The sequence below is a fragment of the Thermobia domestica genome, chromosome 4 (assembly GCF_964235325.1).
Source record: "Thermobia domestica chromosome 4, izTheDome1.hap1.1, whole genome shotgun sequence".
Classification (NCBI taxonomy): Eukaryota; Metazoa; Arthropoda; class Insecta; order Zygentoma; family Lepismatidae; genus Thermobia; species Thermobia domestica.
In genome coordinates this window covers 309,906,932-309,925,576 of record NC_137457.1, presented here as the reverse complement: position 1 = coordinate 309,925,576, position 18,645 = coordinate 309,906,932, and the positions used below count along the sequence as shown (strand labels likewise).

The following is an 18,645-nucleotide window of genomic DNA, read 5'->3' as shown; positions in this document are numbered from 1 at the left end:
CGAATAGTAAATATTTGGACGATAGTTGATAGATTTCGTCTAAATTTGTACTGATAATCTCCAATAATTTCATTTGCATATGGGGTCCATCTTCCGAAAGTATGAAGCACGGGTGAAAAGAGTTAATATTTGATTTGAAATTTTGATAATAATTTACGATGTGTAATGTTACCATGATTAATAAAAACTGAAGAAATTAGAATATATCCTTCAGGTTGGACATTAGTAGAGATTCGGTTATATACGAAACTGATTCAATTTGTGATTAACGGAACCTGAAGGCTCATAGCCTTGGGAATAAAACTTCTCTACTGAATATATTTCTGGAGTAATCCAAGCAATTGTACATTCCTATCAAACATTTTAATAACATCCTGCTATATAATATTTTCTTACGGTTTTTTAATTTACTAAACCGATCATAAAGATTTTTCTTCAACCAGAATTTTACGATATCCATGCGTACTACAGAAGCAAGCGACATGACTCCTTATCTTAAACATTTCGATTACATTATTTGTGTAAAAACATGATGTGTTCCTATTGTAAAGATATCTATAGTAACGTATATTCTCTTTAGTTCACCTCACGCTCGGTAATAGATTTTGATTTCAAAACTGATCAGTCTTCTTTCTTGTCTGTTAGTGTCAAATCCATAAAATACAACATCCTGGACCTGTTGCAATGTTTCGTTATCCAGCGTTAATGAAAGCAACATAGATGGGGAAATCATTCTTTTCTCAACGTGGTCTTGAAAGTTGAGATTATATCTTAAGAATCTTTTCAACAAGCACTTACTCCTTCATATTGGATTGCCAGTAATGTTACCAAGTCATACGTTAGAAGATACGACTATAGTTGTGTGATAGGCCTATTCCAATATCTAAATTTATTTAAATGATTACAGCAACAACTATCTCTCACATATATTACTATACATCCACAGTAATTCTCTCCCACAATGTGATATCGTTGGTATTAAGCTCTAGAATAATACAAACCAGTAAACTCTGGTGACACACATAGGAATAAAAGACCCTTGTACGGGACAAAAGTTAATTGATACAATAATCCAGGCACTTAGCAATATATCATTACATATCAAAAAGTATGACAAAAACGGGAATCGAACCGAAACGACCTCGAGCTTGAAAGCCAGGCGGTTTACCACAGAGTAAATATTTTTATGTTGTTTTATAAGTTATTTAGCATGGAAATAGAAGTGGACAATGTTTTGCATACGTATGGAAATAAGGAAATAGCAAAGTGTTTAAAAACACATTACCGACACATTTTCTTTACAGTAGGACAACTAGAAACATATGAGTTAAAAAATATGTGTTTATGAACAAGTGAAAGAATGTTAGCGGAATGTGTGTCATACGCAACATAATGTCGGAATAGTAACAATGTGTCGTGGTTAAACACAGATCATTGTCTGAATGACAAACCAAATAGGATTTGCCTTAGAACTACGAAACCAATTAAAATTAGAATAAAGAATTAAAATGGTTGTAATGAATGACAAAGGGTGAAGATATTTATCTTAACGACTCACATTATTTCTGCCAAATATCCGTTACATCGCTACAATCTTCTAATCTATGACTAAAAGTATCAACCTGGTGGCATGACTTACACGAGTTATTAGTATCAATATCCATGTTAAACAAGCGAATATCGTTTCACGATGTGAGACTAAGATTCTTAAACGAAGTTAATTCAATGTTCAAATGTCAAGTAGTAAATACGTAACTACTGTTTGGAATAAAGTAATAAGATCAACGATATAACCTGTTCCTTGTAGACAAAATCCATGTCAAAAAACATTATTGGCTATGCCTTATTCTTTTCTTCTATGGATTATAAATCTTGAAAAAGCATTGTTAATATGAAGCATTTCTAAACTGTAGATATTAAGGCAGGAGACAGAACCTGTCTTTGGACGCTCAATTGATGGCAAAAAACTTCCCGAGATCTACTACAGGTTTTCTGTAAGAAAACCACATGCCAGAAGTTCTAATAAATACAATAACTTTCGGTTTCGATATAGTGATGCAGGTTGCAATTTTATATATATATATACTAATGTCCCACGTGATATTGTGTACAAATAACTCTTCACGCTTATGTTTATAAACAACAACAGATCGTTTTAGGAGAGGATTCTACACACGACGTGGATCCACTACGACCTGCAGACGACGGACTTCTGGCTCCTCCCAAGAAGCAGACGACGACAACGGAGCAACAGCGCACCCGCCGTCTGAGTACCCTATAATTTTGATGTCCGACAGCGGACTTGTACCAGTTCTCTGGTGTCCTTCTACTGTTTGCTTCGGAACATTAGGAGTAACCTAAACCTAGGCCTCTAGTCTGCTTCGAGATTCTTGGCTTTTCCTTTCTCGTGGCTTAGCCTGCTCCGGGGCTCTGTTGGTAATCCTAACGTCAATCATTTAGCCTGCTTCGGGGCTTTGTGGTCATCTAACTAGCCCACTGCTTACACGTAGCATTGGGATTCCTATCGCCACTGTGCCTAGCTTGCTTCTGGGCTTTGTCGTGATCCTATCTGGGTCCTCACGGTCGAAGACTACCTATATCTAATCTTACAAACTTAGTGCAATTTTCTTTCTAGTATTTTTGTAAAACACTATTATAGGGGAATTTTATAATAAAAGCCGGTAGTGGGAGTCGATTCCGGACACACTTTTTATTTAATACTCTACCTACAACCTATACGGGATAGTTTTACATGGTCGAGGCTTTGACCGGCTCAGCTTTGATCTGAATACTCCCTTACAGGACGATATTTTTATTATTAACCGGAAGTAAACTTTTTTCATATGTATGTGGTTTTCTAATCTGTGAACTCAGTGACTCAGACGTGGCTCTATTTAGTGTATGCCCAATACAAGATCAGATGAAAACGCTTTTTCAGAGGATAGTGCAAACACCAAACAGAATTCCCGACGTTCTTTTAATATGCCCCACCTTACTAAATACTCTTAAGACGTTACTGAAGACCCTGGTAGTTTTTTATTCCATTTGACCACCTTACGCTATGGCATTCTTGGTTAGCTGAGAAAGAGAAGGAACTATTACCTATGTATTTTCAGGTGACCCTTGATTTAGTGTTGCAATTAAAAGCACAAAATCAGTTGGACTCACTCAATTATGAACAATTAAAGACCAAACTAATAGATTTAAGCAGATAAATATTACAAGGATATAGGGCGGAATTTGAAATTTTTCAGATTCAACGAGGAGAAAACAAACCAACTGAAGCATATTTTTATATAAAGTTACGAGTTGTTTGTCAAATTATGCTTCAGGCTAACGAGGAACAGAAAATAAATGATTTATATTTAGGTTTGACTTTTTTTTTTTTTTTTTTACAAATGTTACATTGGAATCATTTACTGCGGTTCAGACTTTGCAGTCATACTTACATAATTTAGAGAAGGCACGCGATCTTATGAAGAAGCGTGATTATGTAGAAGTACAACAAGCAACCTATTCACTAGGTGACCAAAATCAAACAGATAGTAGTTAAATTCTTCGGCAGTCGCTAGTGCGTCCTTTCCCACATATCACCAACAACCAACTCATCCGTTATGCAATCAGACACCTAACTGGCATCACTACCAACAAGCTGCTCCACTATTTCCTGTACCTTCAACACCCCAACTACAGGGTGCCTCGTAAACTCAATTACTTTCAAACCCTCCCTTCCAAGTTAGTACTACACACACACCACCCAACCCCCCTGCGCCTAGCGCATCTAATCCTAGGAACGCCAATAATTCATTAGAATTTAGTAAACATGCTAATCCCATGGCCGAATTCTCCCTTTTAGTAACTCAGAATGTTATGAGTAATTCTCAGTTCGGACGGGGCGGCCGTAATAATTACAAGTTATGAAAAATAATGGTAACAATAGCCAGCATAGAAATGTGAAGAAAAGCAATTCTAAATATAATAATAAAAACAATAATATACCCAAACCAAAAACAGTTACAGTTTGCGGTATGTGTTATAAGCAAGAATATTCTTCTAGCATGTTATAGAGAAAAGGAATAGGGAAATGCATAGGGGGCCCCAGGACAATTTTTCTCAAGAACCTGTTCTGAGCGCCGTAACACACAAAGTAAATGAACAAGAAGACGCAATTACTGACATACATAAATTAACATCACTTTACACTGTGGCTCCAATTACTGACAGGAGAGATAACATAAAATTATTAAATTAGAAGCATAAGTTGCTAACTAATGTAATAATTAATATAGAAAAACACACTGTAGTAATTGATACAGGAAGCGCGTTGAGTCTGTGGCCGAAATCTATGATTCCTCCAAACACGCAGTTAATAACTTTTAACACCAAACTTAAATGAATTGGGAATTCCATCGTAAATTTGCGCTATATTGCTGTAATTAAATTTAAAATTCGATCCACAGTATTTTCACACTATTTCCGAATTTTAGAAAATGGAGAATTCTTACCTTTATTCGCGGAAGATATTCTGAATCGTTTAAAAGCTAAAATTAACTTACAAAGTAATACATTGGCTGTATACATGAAACAACAGTCACTGCCGTATCCAATCGAGTCTAATGCTCAGGAAGAACTATCGGCAAGTGCGATTTATTCAATAATATAGCATACGTCAGCTGTTGTATTTACCACTTTAAAAGTTATCATCCCAGCTAGGGCACATTTCTTTCTTCCTATTGATATCAGGAATCGGAAAAAGGATACGGGAGTATTTCATTGTTTCTCCACTAGAAAATTTATTAGATAAATACGGATTACAGACTTTACCTACTAAAGTTCCACGAAGCTCTTTCACACTGTTTAATATCTAATCAACCTAACAGGTCAGTAACGTTAGCGAAAAATACTCCGATCGCATGTGTTGAGGACTTGCAAGAAGTCGATATACAGGGAGATCAACAATTAGACGAAAAGTTGTATAGATTTGAACAGGAAACACAGGATAGACTGGACAAAACTAAATCACTTTTTGATATTAAACTATTTGACATAAACCCGGACCTATCAGATGAACAGAAAAAGGCTGTACATAATTTGCTTTTTAAATACAAAGGTATCTTTTCATATTCATCGACAGACATAGGATATTTTCGTGGTTGCTCATAAAATAAGGTTAGACAAACGAGCTTCTTTTCATCAGAGGTCACCTCCTATTCCTTTGCCGGTGAGACCGCAAGTTGATCTGCAAATTAAACAGCTGTTAGAAGCTAATATCATTAAAGAAACAGCGATAGCTCGTTTTCATCGCCACTTCTCATAATGCGAAAACCAAACACCTCAGGGTTTTGTTTAGTTTTGATTTACAGGCATGTACCAAATTTGTAAATAGCATACCATTTCAGTCCACAGAAGACATTTTATATGAGCTTAAGGGAAAATTTTGCATTTTGACAACTGATATAAAATCTAGCTATTTCAAGATATTATTTACCCTAAAAGCCAAAAATATATGACTTTCGACGTCAATCATAGCAGAAAATCCTATCAATTTTAACGCTGCATTATGGGTCACACCACTTCAGCAGGAGGTCCGACTATAGCAGTACGCATGCTTTTAGAGTGTTTAATTATACTATTACTGCATTTGCGGATGACCACATAATAGGGAGCAAAAATTGGAAACAGCAATTATCGGATTTGGAATTACTTTTCAACAGACTAAGAAAACATGATTTTAGAGCTAGCCCAAGCAAGACCTACCTTTTATAGTCTGAATCAGAGGTACTAGGATTTACAGTTATTAACAAAGTAATCGGAATTTCTCCCAAAATTGTCAATAAAATACGGAATTTTAAGAATCCAACTCCTAAGCAGGCTTTAATAGGTTTTCTTAGAATCTGCTCTTATTTAAGAGCACACATCAAAAATTTTACGGAGAAAGTGGAGCGATTTCAGTTCTTTTGGAAAAAGATTCAAAATTCAAATGGACAACTCAACATTACGAGCTATTTGAGAAACGTAAAACATATATTCAGGCTCCATCCTTATTTCATTTCGATCCATCGTTGGAAATTCGTTTATATTCATAAGCATCATCACTCTCAGCCGGGGGATTTTTGGCATGTTATAACCCCAAAACTAACCAGGAACGTGTTGCTTCCTACTGCAGTAGGCGTTTTACCAAGAGCAAATGGAAGGCTTCAACATGGAAGAAAGAATTATATGCCTTAATATACGTCCTTAGAAAATCTCGACATTTTCTACTAAATAGAAAATTCAAGTTATTCATTGACGCTACGTGCCTGGTTTCTTTAAACACTCTGCCCGACAAAGTACGAAAATTCACTCATTACAAGATATTGTTAGCAGAATATAATTTTAAAATACTCTACATTAAATGTTTACAACATAAAGCAGACGTACGAATCGGCATTGAGAAATTATTATTTCTCTAATATGAAAGCATATATAACAAAGAAAATAAAGGCATGCACTGTCAAAAACTTAAAAAGGTACTAAGCAAGTCACTTGGCCAATTATGCTATCATCCTCCTTTACTTATTGCTACTCCATGACAATATGATTCAATTGGGAATGTGCCGGTCGGAGAAGGAACTTTTAAACACATACTGGTAGCAATTGAGATGTGCGCTTGTTTCCGTGTGACAAAAGTCGTAGATAACGTTACAGCCAAAGAAATTGAACAATTTTTTATATATGAAATCATTTTTCGTACCTGTATTTAGAAACACACCCTGTACTAACGTAAAAAGACTACAAAACCTAGAAAAGTTCTACAACTTTGAATTTAAATTTTGTCTACTATACGATCATAAAACTTTAAGTGTAGTTGAAAGATTCTACGGAATTATACAGAATACTATTAAATTTTTGGAGCAGGAAAACCGAAACCAATGGCCCAAGCTTATTCCATATATAACTTTTGTGATGTCCTTTAGCCTAACCGGCGTAACTGTGGGACGTAAAACTTGAAGATTTCATTTAAAGATTATATAACTTTTGCGATTAACACATTGATCCAGGCTGGAACCAAGTATTCAAGTTTTTTCTTACTGTACTTTTACGAAACTAAGACCATTCCTGATATCGCGCTTGCATCAACCTCAACATTATGTATCGATAGGGAACACTTGAACAAGATAGGGGAATAGTGATGGGCAATTTAGCTGCAAGCTATAAGAAGCAGAAGAAATATTATGAGAAAAAGCAGAAACAAATTGGCTTTGAGAACGGACAGAAAGTACTTGCATTCTATCCGAACCGTCAGATTGTAGTACCACAAGTATTCTCCTCTAAATTTGTCGGTCCAGTCACGATACTTGAAAGAATCAATCCTAAACTTTATAGGTTCGAATTTCCTAATTCATATCGTCAATCCATACGGGAAATTTCTGTAGACAGAATTAAGTCGTATTATGAAAAGAGACGAAACTCAGCAAGATGATAGTTAGCTATTTTTTACTATACGAGCGAAGAAATGCAAAAAATACTGACGGAAGAACGCAAGAAATGTATACGAAAGGATCTGGCATATATAGTCCATTTTTTAAATATTTTCCTTCTTTCAATTTGCAGCACGAAAAGAACAAAATAGAAGAGAAACCAATATAAATTATTTAACTCAATTGGCTAGGAATATTGAACAGCATTAAACATTTTAATCATTTTCACTTCTTACTTAGGAAAAAAAAATACAATACTCACCATTCGATAGAAGGAAAACAAAGATTAGCATTCAGGTGCAAAGTAACTTCTGTTTACGATAGAAACACTTCTTATTCTCTGATTTTACAAAAAGCTGATTTATTATGACTCGCTGAATGAAAGAATACTGAGTTTGCACTTCCGTATTTAAAAGGCAAATGATCCATAGAAGGATGGCTAATCTATAATTCATTTTTTCGATATTTTTTTCATTCCTCACTGTGGACTACATATTGCCACCGGCACTATGCAACATAAATATTATACAGGATGTTCCAAAAATCATGGTCACTTATTTTATAGAGGTTGACCAGGAATTCAAGTTCATCATTATTATTATCATTTGCATTCCAATATTGGATTATTTTATTTAAATATTTACGTTTAGTGCAAATATTTTAGAAACTTTACACCTTTTACAGGGTGACAAAGTAATCAGGCCGTTCGCATCGCGTACTTTGCAATATAAATTGTCTTTATATTCCTGTGCGCCTTTATATTCCTTTTTAGTATTCGCAACTCATCCTATACATACTATATCGCTGTCTTCGCTCGGAACCAAAAACTTCCAAACCACCCCGTCTAGATATACCTCCACCAATTCCAATCGAGTCATTTAATAGTATTCACACACACAACGGACAAACCATTTCACAGACTCCAACACCTTTCACTGTGAGCCAATAACCACATATTAATAATGCAACGCAAAGCTTAAAACAGCCCTTCCTCGACGAAAATGAAGTAACATTTAATATGCACCGATCCTACTTGTGTTTAAAGAATAACAGTTTAATGCTTTCTTCCACTACCTTAATAGTGCTTTGAAAAGGGAATTTTTAAATGTTATCAGTGCTTTTAGTGATTTTTTGTGTCTTCCCTTATTTTTTGCTACCCCCACAAGAAAAATAACCCTTCCGATTATTTTTTAAACAAGCCAGGGGTGTAATGTCCCACGTGATACTGTGTAGAAACAACTTTTGACGCTAATGTCTATAAACATCACGATATCGTTTTACGAGAGGATACTTACTACACAGCACGTGGGTCCACTACGATCTACAGACGAGGACTTCTGGCTCCTCTCACGAAGCAGACGACAACAACGGAGCAGTAGCGCCACCGTTGTCTGGGGACCCTATAAATTTGATGGCCGACAACGAACCTGTACCAGTTCTTTGCTGGCTCTCCTACTGTTTGCTTCGGAGCCTAACCCAAGCCTCTAGTCTGCTTCGGGACTCTTGGCTTTTCCTTTTTCCGGGCTTAGCCTGTTGCGGGGCTCTGTGCTCACCTAACCAATTCACTGCTTGCCACGAAGCATTGGGTTCCCTATCGCCACTCATCCTAGCCTGCTTCTCTGCTTTGTGGAGATCCTGTCTGCGACCTCAAGGTCAAACATTATCTATATTTAACCTTACAAACTTAGAGAAACTATCTTTGTAGTATTTTTGTAAAATACTGTTATAGTGGAATTTTATAATAAAAGCCGTAGTGGGAGTCGATTCCGCACTATTTTGTAACGCCCTACCTACAATCCTCAACCTATATGGAAGAGTTTTACAATATATATGTATATATATATATATTGTAAAACTGTCCCATATAGGTTGTACGATTGTAGGTAGGGCTTTACAAAATAGTGTCCGGAATCGACTATATATATATATATACGATTGAGAAGTTGTCCGATTCCGACTATCATCTGTCGTTATGTTATTTTTGTTCTCAATTAAAAAACGCATTTCGGTATCTTTTACACTTACTGCACTACAGAAGTAAGTATTAAAACTGGGAATGCATATAATATTTCCTCTTTTGGTAGAGCATTGTCGATAGTCATGGTACCTTGTTTTTAGACGCTGAACCGTTTGTACAAAAATATTCCCTTACTATTTGTTACTATTTTCCTTCTATGTTAATAAACGGTGAAACCGAAAACGCGTAGTTTAACTACTTCTGGCTTGAATAGAGCTTCAATGGGGAAGACATAAGTTACTTGCCAATCTGACTCAATTGCAGAAGACCTCATGTTTATACATATTGCCATTTTCGCACTACGGAAATCAGTATTGAAACCTGAATAGTAAACCACTTCCGGTTTTCGTATAGTCGTATGAATAGCCACGATATGTTGTCATAAGACGCTACGTTTGGAGAAAACACTTCTTGAAATCAACTACCGTCTTTCTAATGTGGTGATAAACGTTGAAACAAGAAATGTTTGATTCTAACAGCTTTCAGTTTGAATTGAATTTCAAGGTACAAGAAGGGCATTTTCTTAGGATGCCGAATCGATTGCAAGAAACCGCACTTGGTAGTTTTAGCTGTTTTGCTCTACGAAGATCAGTATTGAAGTAGGACTTAATAAAAAATTTGAACTATTTCCGTTTTGAAATTGTTGTGGATATTCATTATATATTGTATTGTGACGCTGAATTCTTTCCAGAAAACTACTTTTCGTCATATGTTACCGTTTTTCTACTATGGCAATAAAAGTTTAGGAATATATTGAAAGCGGGAATAACAGTAAATTTCAAACATGCCCGGTTCTAGTAGAATGTTGTGTATTATCAGGATATGGTGTATTTAAAGTTTGATTTGTTTGCAGAAACTCGCTCTTTTATATTTATTACCGTTTCCGTTTCGTAATGATAAATGTTGAAACCGGAAATTGATTACTTGAAAACCTTGTGGTTTCAATAGAAGTTAACCGGAGGAGATGGAATCTATTCTTAGGATGTTGAATCAAGTGTAGAAACCGCAACTCGATATTTCTTACTATCCTTACTCCATGGAAATGAGCATTGAAACCGGCAATAATAGCATATTTCAACGACTCCTGAATTTGTTAAAATGACATGGGTTGTGATATATTTCCTTTAGACCCTCAGTCGATTGCTGGAAAATGTCGCAAACTGTTGGTATTTCCGTTCAGGATATGGTGACTAACATCAAAACCCTAAATGGCTAATTTAACTCGCTCTGGTTTGAATTATTAGAACACTGAGTTGATTAGAAAAACTGCACCACGCTTTAATCGTTTTAGACCTATAGAAATAAGTATTGAAACCGGAAATAATATTTCATTTCAACCACTTTCTTTTGGGTAAAATGTTGCGAATAAACATGCTCTCTTTGAAAATGAATCGTTTGCTAAAAAGCATCTTGCTATCTGTTTCCATTCTATTGTCATAGAACTTAAAACTGGAAGTGGCTAGCTTGAGTCACTTCTGATTTGAATAAAATTTAAATGTAGAAGATGGAACCTATGGTTTAAATTCTCCATTCATTTCGCTTTTTCCACGATTTCACTCTCTGCACGATGCATATTATCATTTTCCTTTTTTTGAATTAACTCTTGTTTCTTTGAATCAAGATGAATGGAATTTTATGTCGTGGTTGTCTAAGAGCTGCTGAATTACTCATTCTTTCTTGCTGCAAATGCAGACATATTCGGGCATGTTTATGCTGTGATGTTCGATGCCCAAGTACCAGTCATACATTGAAATAATTCTACTGGACGAAAGAGCTATTATTTGTGAAACACTAACCTAAAGAAACTTAAGGCGTTAGCTATACTAAATAAAGTAACTAAAAACTGGATAAGAAACAATGAATGAGAAAAGGTCGAGGCATAATTGGAAAGATTTCGATCAATAAAGTGTAGTTGGACGCAGGCAAATAGAATGGGAAAATTCAACGAAAGTATTCAAGATGAAATAATACTATTACAATAACGAGAGACGTAACAGAATTAAACAAAGAAAGAAACGAAGTTGTTACAGGTCATATCGCCGTCATTTTGAATGCTATAGGAGATTAAATATGGAATACCATCAAACATGTTACTCCTTGCTAGAACAAACGTTGGAACAAATGAGAACGTTATTGATACTACTGTAGAAATACACTGAAACTTGAGGCACTCCATATGAGAATCGAAAATATAAAATTAAATAAAAAAAATATGTCAAGAAGAATAAAACAAACAGGGGAAAGGTGTCCAACATAACTTTAGCTCGAACTATAAAAGATTGTAGATGAAGACTTGGAAATCCGTTATAAACAAAATAAAACTTCCTGGAAATAATATGGAACACTTAAGCCTCAGTTTATTTCCGTGCTACTACTCGTTATAAGATACGTGTGTGATCACATATATGCTCCTATTTAGTGTGGCAACAAATTAAACGAAAAAGAGGACAATATATAACTAAATGATCTTTTAAAAAACAAACACACAAAAACAACGAATAACATCTTACAAGATATTCCAGTTGATACCCAGCATTATCTTTTTCTTTAATTTCTATATCACTCACATTGTATCTTATTAATTTTAAGACAATACGGACCGGAAGGAATCGCGAAGGTTTCTTACAAACATTATTACTTTAACTGAAGAGAAAGAAAAAAGAAATTAATTCTTTACATTCACTCCGCAATAATTTAGAATTTTCATGTTTGTGATGTATATCCCTTTGACTATTATTTTAAATTCAAAAAATAACTCAAAATTAGAATAAAATGGCGGAGAAAAGTCACGAATTTAAGTTTAATACCATGCAAAGCCTAAAATGCATAACCTTAATCTGCTGAGTTTAACTAAGCGAGAAAACGAGATAATAGCATTAAAGAAATATTAGAGAAAAGAAAAACGGCATGAGACAAGTTGACAGAGGTAAGACCGTAAGAAATCGATCAAAAGAGAGGTAAAAATGAAATGAAAGTTTTGAGTTTTACGTCCCGCGGTTATGCCGGTTAGGCTAAAGGAGACGGTGATTATGAGAAATGAATTAAATGGTGGAATGAAGGAAATGGCAGGAAACGGGAGAACCTCGAGAAAACCCATGCACACGGTGCTTGTCCACCACAAAAAATGAAATGAAATCTTTGTTTTACGTCCCACGGTTATGCCGATTAGGCTAAAGGAGACGGTGATGAGGAGAGATGAGTGAAATAGTGGAATGAAGAAAGTGGGAGGAAACGGGAGAACCCCGAGAAAACCCAAGAGCACGGTGTTTGTCCACCACAAAGTTCACTTGTCGGGGGCTGGGATCGAACCCGGGACCCCAAGCACCAGAGGTGAACGCTCTACCACTGAGCCACCGCGCCCCCCTTGTCCACCACAAAGATCACTTGGTGGGAAAAGGGTTTGAACCTGGAACCCAATGTACCAGAGGTGAACAGTCTACCCCGGAGCCACCGCGGCCCATGAAAAGAGAGGTAATTGCAAATTGTAATCTAAAAAGGAAATTTTTCAGAAACTAAAAAAAAAAAATTAAAAATAAAAAAAAAAGGTTTAGCATTGTTTCGCAATAGCTTATACTGCGGCGCAAACAAGAGGCTCAAATTCGAACATTTCAAATTTAACAACTGGAAATTTCTAGTTGGCTTGTTGCTAGGGAGATTGTTACACTTTTCTAAGCACTAGGAAGCTAAAAACTGAAATCTGTTACACTTATCTGATAAAAATGGAAAGAGAGAGAGAGGAGTAAATTCTGAACCACTTCAATTTTGGCTCATTCTTCTCCCCACTTAAGGTAAACCAACATATTATTTAGAGCCTACGATTTCTCCAAAGTATTACATCTTAAATAATACTATAAAATACACAAACTATACGGTGTGAGTTTTATCCAGAATGACCAACATGCAGACATTCGCTGGTCCAAATGTATATTGTAAAATATACATAAAAAACATCATAATATTTTAATAGCCCACTTAGTAAATATTCTAAATATCTTATTTTCTTGCGTGTACGATGCCCAACTACGTAAAAATAAAATAAAGTAGGTGGCCACTGTCGCCACTTTTACGCTCGGATTGGGACACAGTGTAGCAAATAACCATTAGAAATAAAATTAAGTGAAGTATCGGAAGTAAATATGCCAATTCATGACCCTGAACTATTGTAATATCAGGGAGTTACATCTTCTACGTTAGTAAAGTGCTATTTGGGACGCAAATATTCAAAAAATGGAAGCATATGGAAATTTTGCCTATTACGTTTTCAGTAGCGTAAAATAAAATAAAAAGAAAACGTAGAATTAGTAAATGTACAGTACAATATTACTATACAGTGTCTAGTGCTATTTTCGTTATTATGTTTACTCACCTACTCTGATGCGCTTGTTCCCAAGAGGTGCATCGATTCGCTTTCCCATGAGAAAACACGCTGTGATCCTGCCCTAACTCGGTTAGAAAGAATTTGTGCTTTTGTGTCTACAAAGTACAAATTGGATAGTGTACCTTGGACTGTAGTTCTTACCGTATACGAAGACTGGAAGCCGTCTAGAGTAAGTATACGGAGGAAGGCCGCCCCTTAAAAATGAATGTTGAAAATATAAAAAGCTAACTTCTTTGGAAAGTAGTAAATCTACAATCAGCTCAAGTATGGATCCTTGCAATAAATCTGCACCCTGTTTTGCATAGCTATCTCGTCTTTGGAAGCCATTCGGACAAAATGTAGCTGGCAGCATTGAAGACAAATCGTGGGTAAAATCGCAAACGTAGGCCCTACATATTTTTTTCCTCCAGAATAACAGAGTTCAGTTTTGAAATTTGGAAATTTTCAGATACACTCGAGACACGTTACTTGTTCTTTTACGGAAGAGAAGAATTGGTAAGAAGAATTGTGTAATCATCCTTAATCGAAATAAGCTACATAAGATTTGTACGTGTGGTGTCGATTACTTGTGTTTTAGTGTTGAACTAGTCTGTGTGTGCCTGCCACTTGCAAACTATAGGCTACTAATGTACGTTCGAGTTATCTCCCATATCTAACTATTTCTCGCAAAATATTGCATTTTATCTCTAAAATATCCGAACGCATGCAACCATATTATCAATCTGAACCAATTACTGCCTAAAAAAAAATTAACATTACCTTTCTGGCTCAACTGAGTTAAAACTTTCTGTTGTTAATTGTTTGTAGTCATTAAAGTACGACGCGTAAACTTGTTCAACCTCTTTTTTTCTTAGCGTTTCAAGATTGCTTTCAAATGCAGGATCTGCAAATTCGGATTTTACCGTGTCAACGTTTAATTTCACATCAGAAGAATACATAGCTGTATCCTTCCACATTGTTTGCTCTTCTTCGGTTTTTAGCGTTTCTATATCACTTTTAAATGAAGGTTCTTCTGAAAATCCTGCTTTCACCGTTTGAATGTTTAACTTCACATCCGTAGAATACATAGTTTCATCCTTCTTCACTGTTTGCTGTCCTTCCGTTGTAGATAGCATTAACTGCTTGTTGTTAGTCATCAGTTCGTATGTCCACCCTTTCCCTTCGAGTGGATCCTCTTGAGGAAACCCATACTCGATTTCTTCTTTGCATATCAATTCCAACTTAACAGACGCCTCATCAGCCATGACGAGTTCACATTTTGAACTAGTTTTCAACTGTGCTTGATACTTCCATTTTATTTTATGCTGCCAGTGTTAATGAAATGACTTACCATAACGTTCATAGCAGCTACATTTTACTTACTATCAAACATCTCAGCAGATTTTACACAAATATAGAAAAATTGGTATTTGGAGACGTCTATACGCTTTCGCTGGGTCTTATAACTATTATCATCAAATAGGTCGGTGCACCGGCTCACAAGACATATGTGCTACAATTGCTAAATTGTCAAATGTGTACCTCAAAAAAGGATTTATGATTCAAAAGCAAAATAAAATAAAATATAGGATACAATTGGAAGAATGGACACAAGTTTTTCTAGTCTTGTCTTGAGATCATTATCGGTCAAATAGGTAGGAGCACCCGCATTAAGGTCTGTGTACTACAATTGCCGAATATTCTTATGTGTACATCAATCACCCAGAGTATTTATGATTCAGGAACAAAATTGAATAAAATACAGGACACAACTGTTAAGAAAGGACACAATCGGGTAAAAAGTCAAAATCAGGAAAAGTTCAAAATATGAAAGGAAATTCAGACAATGAAATAGAGCTGAAAGCCAAGTTGAACAAGGCAAAAACTTGAAAAGACGTGAGAAGTGTAAAATGAAAAAGGAAAGATTATGAAAGAGAAGGGGAAGGATTACGTGTAAATGTAAAAGAAAGTGTAAGTGTAGTGTAGGTGAAAAAGGAAGTCCCACTTCTCTCTTCATTACAGTGCACCACAACACAAGAGGTACTCGACGAAGCGGACACTCTCGAACTCCGTTGTTTATACTGCGAAACCACGGATACATTAGTTTTGCCAATACTCAACGAGAAAAAGTTACTAAAATCATAGCTAAAAATAGCTAGAAAAAAGCAAGCTTTCGAGCGCAGCCATGCTTAATTAATTTGATTCCTATAACAAAATAAAAAGATCTCCTTACAGAAATACAATAAATGACACTACAAAAATCATTTTTAGGTTGAGGCGCAGATTCATTTATGTCGATTGCTAGTACCCGGTTTCACTTATTGCAACTAGTTGCAAGACTGGAGTTGAAATTTGGTATAGAAAATAATACTTTCGCACATATCGCAACCTAAGTATCTCAGTCATAAAACTGAAGAAATGGTTTTTGATTCCAACCTATCCTTGAGTGTTTTGTTTTTTAGTTTTCCTTCTTTACTCTTTACTATATTAAACTAGTTGAATACACGCTTCACTCCCAACGTTTGAACGTGAAAGACAGTGTGAAATAAAGTAAAAATAAAACGAATTCTAAAAATAGACTCTCCTTTAAAAACTATGCATTTATTTACCTTGTAGTGCCCACTACATTCTTAATAATTTCTGGTTGCAATATTTCTAACTTTAGTACTCTATTAATTACCTGGCCACTCTGTTAAGATAATTCATCTTCTTCCGAAATTTATGAGAAGCGACGTAAGTCGGTTGTGACAAAAAATCCAGCAGATATTGAGAAGTAGCAGTGTGCGAATCCTGTATGCATCAGGAATATCTTTCTAAATCTTGGTCATCAGGCATGTATCATTAACTGTGTTTTGCGTAACACTCTAGGGGAGCCCAATGCTCTCTCGACCTAATTCGCACCATCCTATTGACAAGCCTACCATCTGCGCAACGTATTAATAGTATCTCCATCTCCAACTTCATTACAAGTATGTCTTCCTTAATATGGTTAATTTTAGACACTATAAAAATGAAATTCTTTGTTCGTCGTCTACTTGTGCTAGATGGACCGTGAGAAGAACTTCGTTACTCTCTACTGATATGTATTCATACCTCATTGTAAACTAGTTAATTATCAAGTGTGTCTGCTTTTATTTTCCTGGATGTGGAATGACTATTCTCTATCAATATGGATTTTCACCTCATTGTTTCAATTAAACATCAAGCGTGTCAGTTTGTTATTTGCTTGGATTCCTAGTGCTTAATCACTATTAATATGGACTTGCACCATGTTGTGATTTGTTCACTCACTAAACGTGCCTGCATGCGTCTCCTTGGTGTTAATGGTATTGGCTTACCATTGTACTAAACCTACGTTTTCACATGCATTTTACGATTTATGTATGGAACTAGTTGAAGTGTCCACGATTCATATAATCAATGATTGACTTTTATATCAAGCTTTTCTATGTTAGTGCTTGACTTTTATATCAAGCTTTTGTAGGTTAATTCTTGACCTTTATATCAAGCTTTTGGGTGTCTATAGGCGCTTGCCTTCGTAGCAAGTAATTCAGCCTGTTTTGCAGCACGTTATATACGGATACATCGCATATTGTTTATTTATGTCTGTTTTACTGTGAAAGATTGCTCTCAAGTGTCCACCACTTAAGTTAATATATCCTGAAATTGATATCAAACTTTTATGTGTTTACATGTTGATGGCTTTATGTCAAGCAGGTCTACCGTATTGGTGCTATGCTATGAATCACACATTGAGTATTATTTGCTCGTATCTTTTTTCGCCGTTGAGACGTGTTCTGAACTGTCTACGATTTACTACGAGTCTGTTTAAACGTCATACCAAGCCTTCTATTTCTACAGGTTTATATACGCAGCCTAGGTAGTGGTATGTTACCGATATTTTTGGCCTTGGTTTTCAATTCCGAAAGTTACGTATTGCTTCAATTTGAGTTGTTTTTCCTTCAGATCTATATCAGAAGAGTATTTGTAATTGCCTGAAGATGGAATACTTCACCGCTATTGAGTAATTTCTAACTTTGAAATTTTTGTAACAAATACGGTAATCAAAATATATACCCATTAATCATGTCTTAGATAAATCCTGTGTACAGGTAAGAGCGCTTCTACAATATTATTTTACTATCATTCATCTCTTGCTATATATATATAATTGCTTTTGATGATCTTGATTGTTTACATTTATGCTGTGTTTTCTTTTTTTGTTTTGTATGTGTTTATCCACGAATAAATTTCCAAAGCTAAAATCAGTTATCGTTATTTCTGTAGTAAATAGTATATAGGTGATGTAACTTATATCTTGTGTGGTACAACAGTTTAATGCAGTGAATAATTAGCATATGTGTTATTCTTATTTCGGTTAATCCAGATATATTTGTGCATTTTTATCCTTAAAAGTGAATGAAACACTTACAAACAAAGTTATCATAGCATTTAATAGTTTGACTTTTATTTGTTTCGTATTGCCATGAGCAATTATATTCTTGCTCGTGTTAAGTATTTGAGTTGTCTAAAACCAAAAATACTGCGCTTCATCATCAGATAATAAAAAGTCAAACAAATATCATATATTTATGTTTTATTAGTATATCTTTGTTCCTGGTTACCTTAGTTTAAGTCAAGACATAACCCTGTGCCTTCATTAGAGTATGATGCTGGGTCCAAAATATGGTTACCTTGCTCTTTATTAGAATGATTTGAAAAGGTTATTTTGGATTCATAGACATTTTTCTTCCCTTGGCTTGTCACCGCTAGCAACAAAGAAAGGAAATACGCAAAACTTCTGATTGCTT

At 35.4% G+C, this 18,645-nt stretch overlaps 1 protein-coding gene across 1 annotated transcript in view; it reads right to left on the bottom strand.

The window, feature by feature from the left end:
* Positions 1-15,317, bottom strand: part of LOC145684296 (uncharacterized) — a 42,683-nt gene extending 27,366 nt beyond the window's left edge. The window contains exon 1 of the mRNA XM_081756467.1: positions 14,615-15,317. Within this exon, the coding sequence (XP_081612593.1) occupies positions 14,615-15,099 (485 nt within the window). The 5' untranslated portion in view covers positions 15,100-15,317. The remainder of the gene's footprint in view (positions 1-14,614) is intronic.
* Between the last annotated feature and the right edge of the window lie 3,328 nt (positions 15,318-18,645).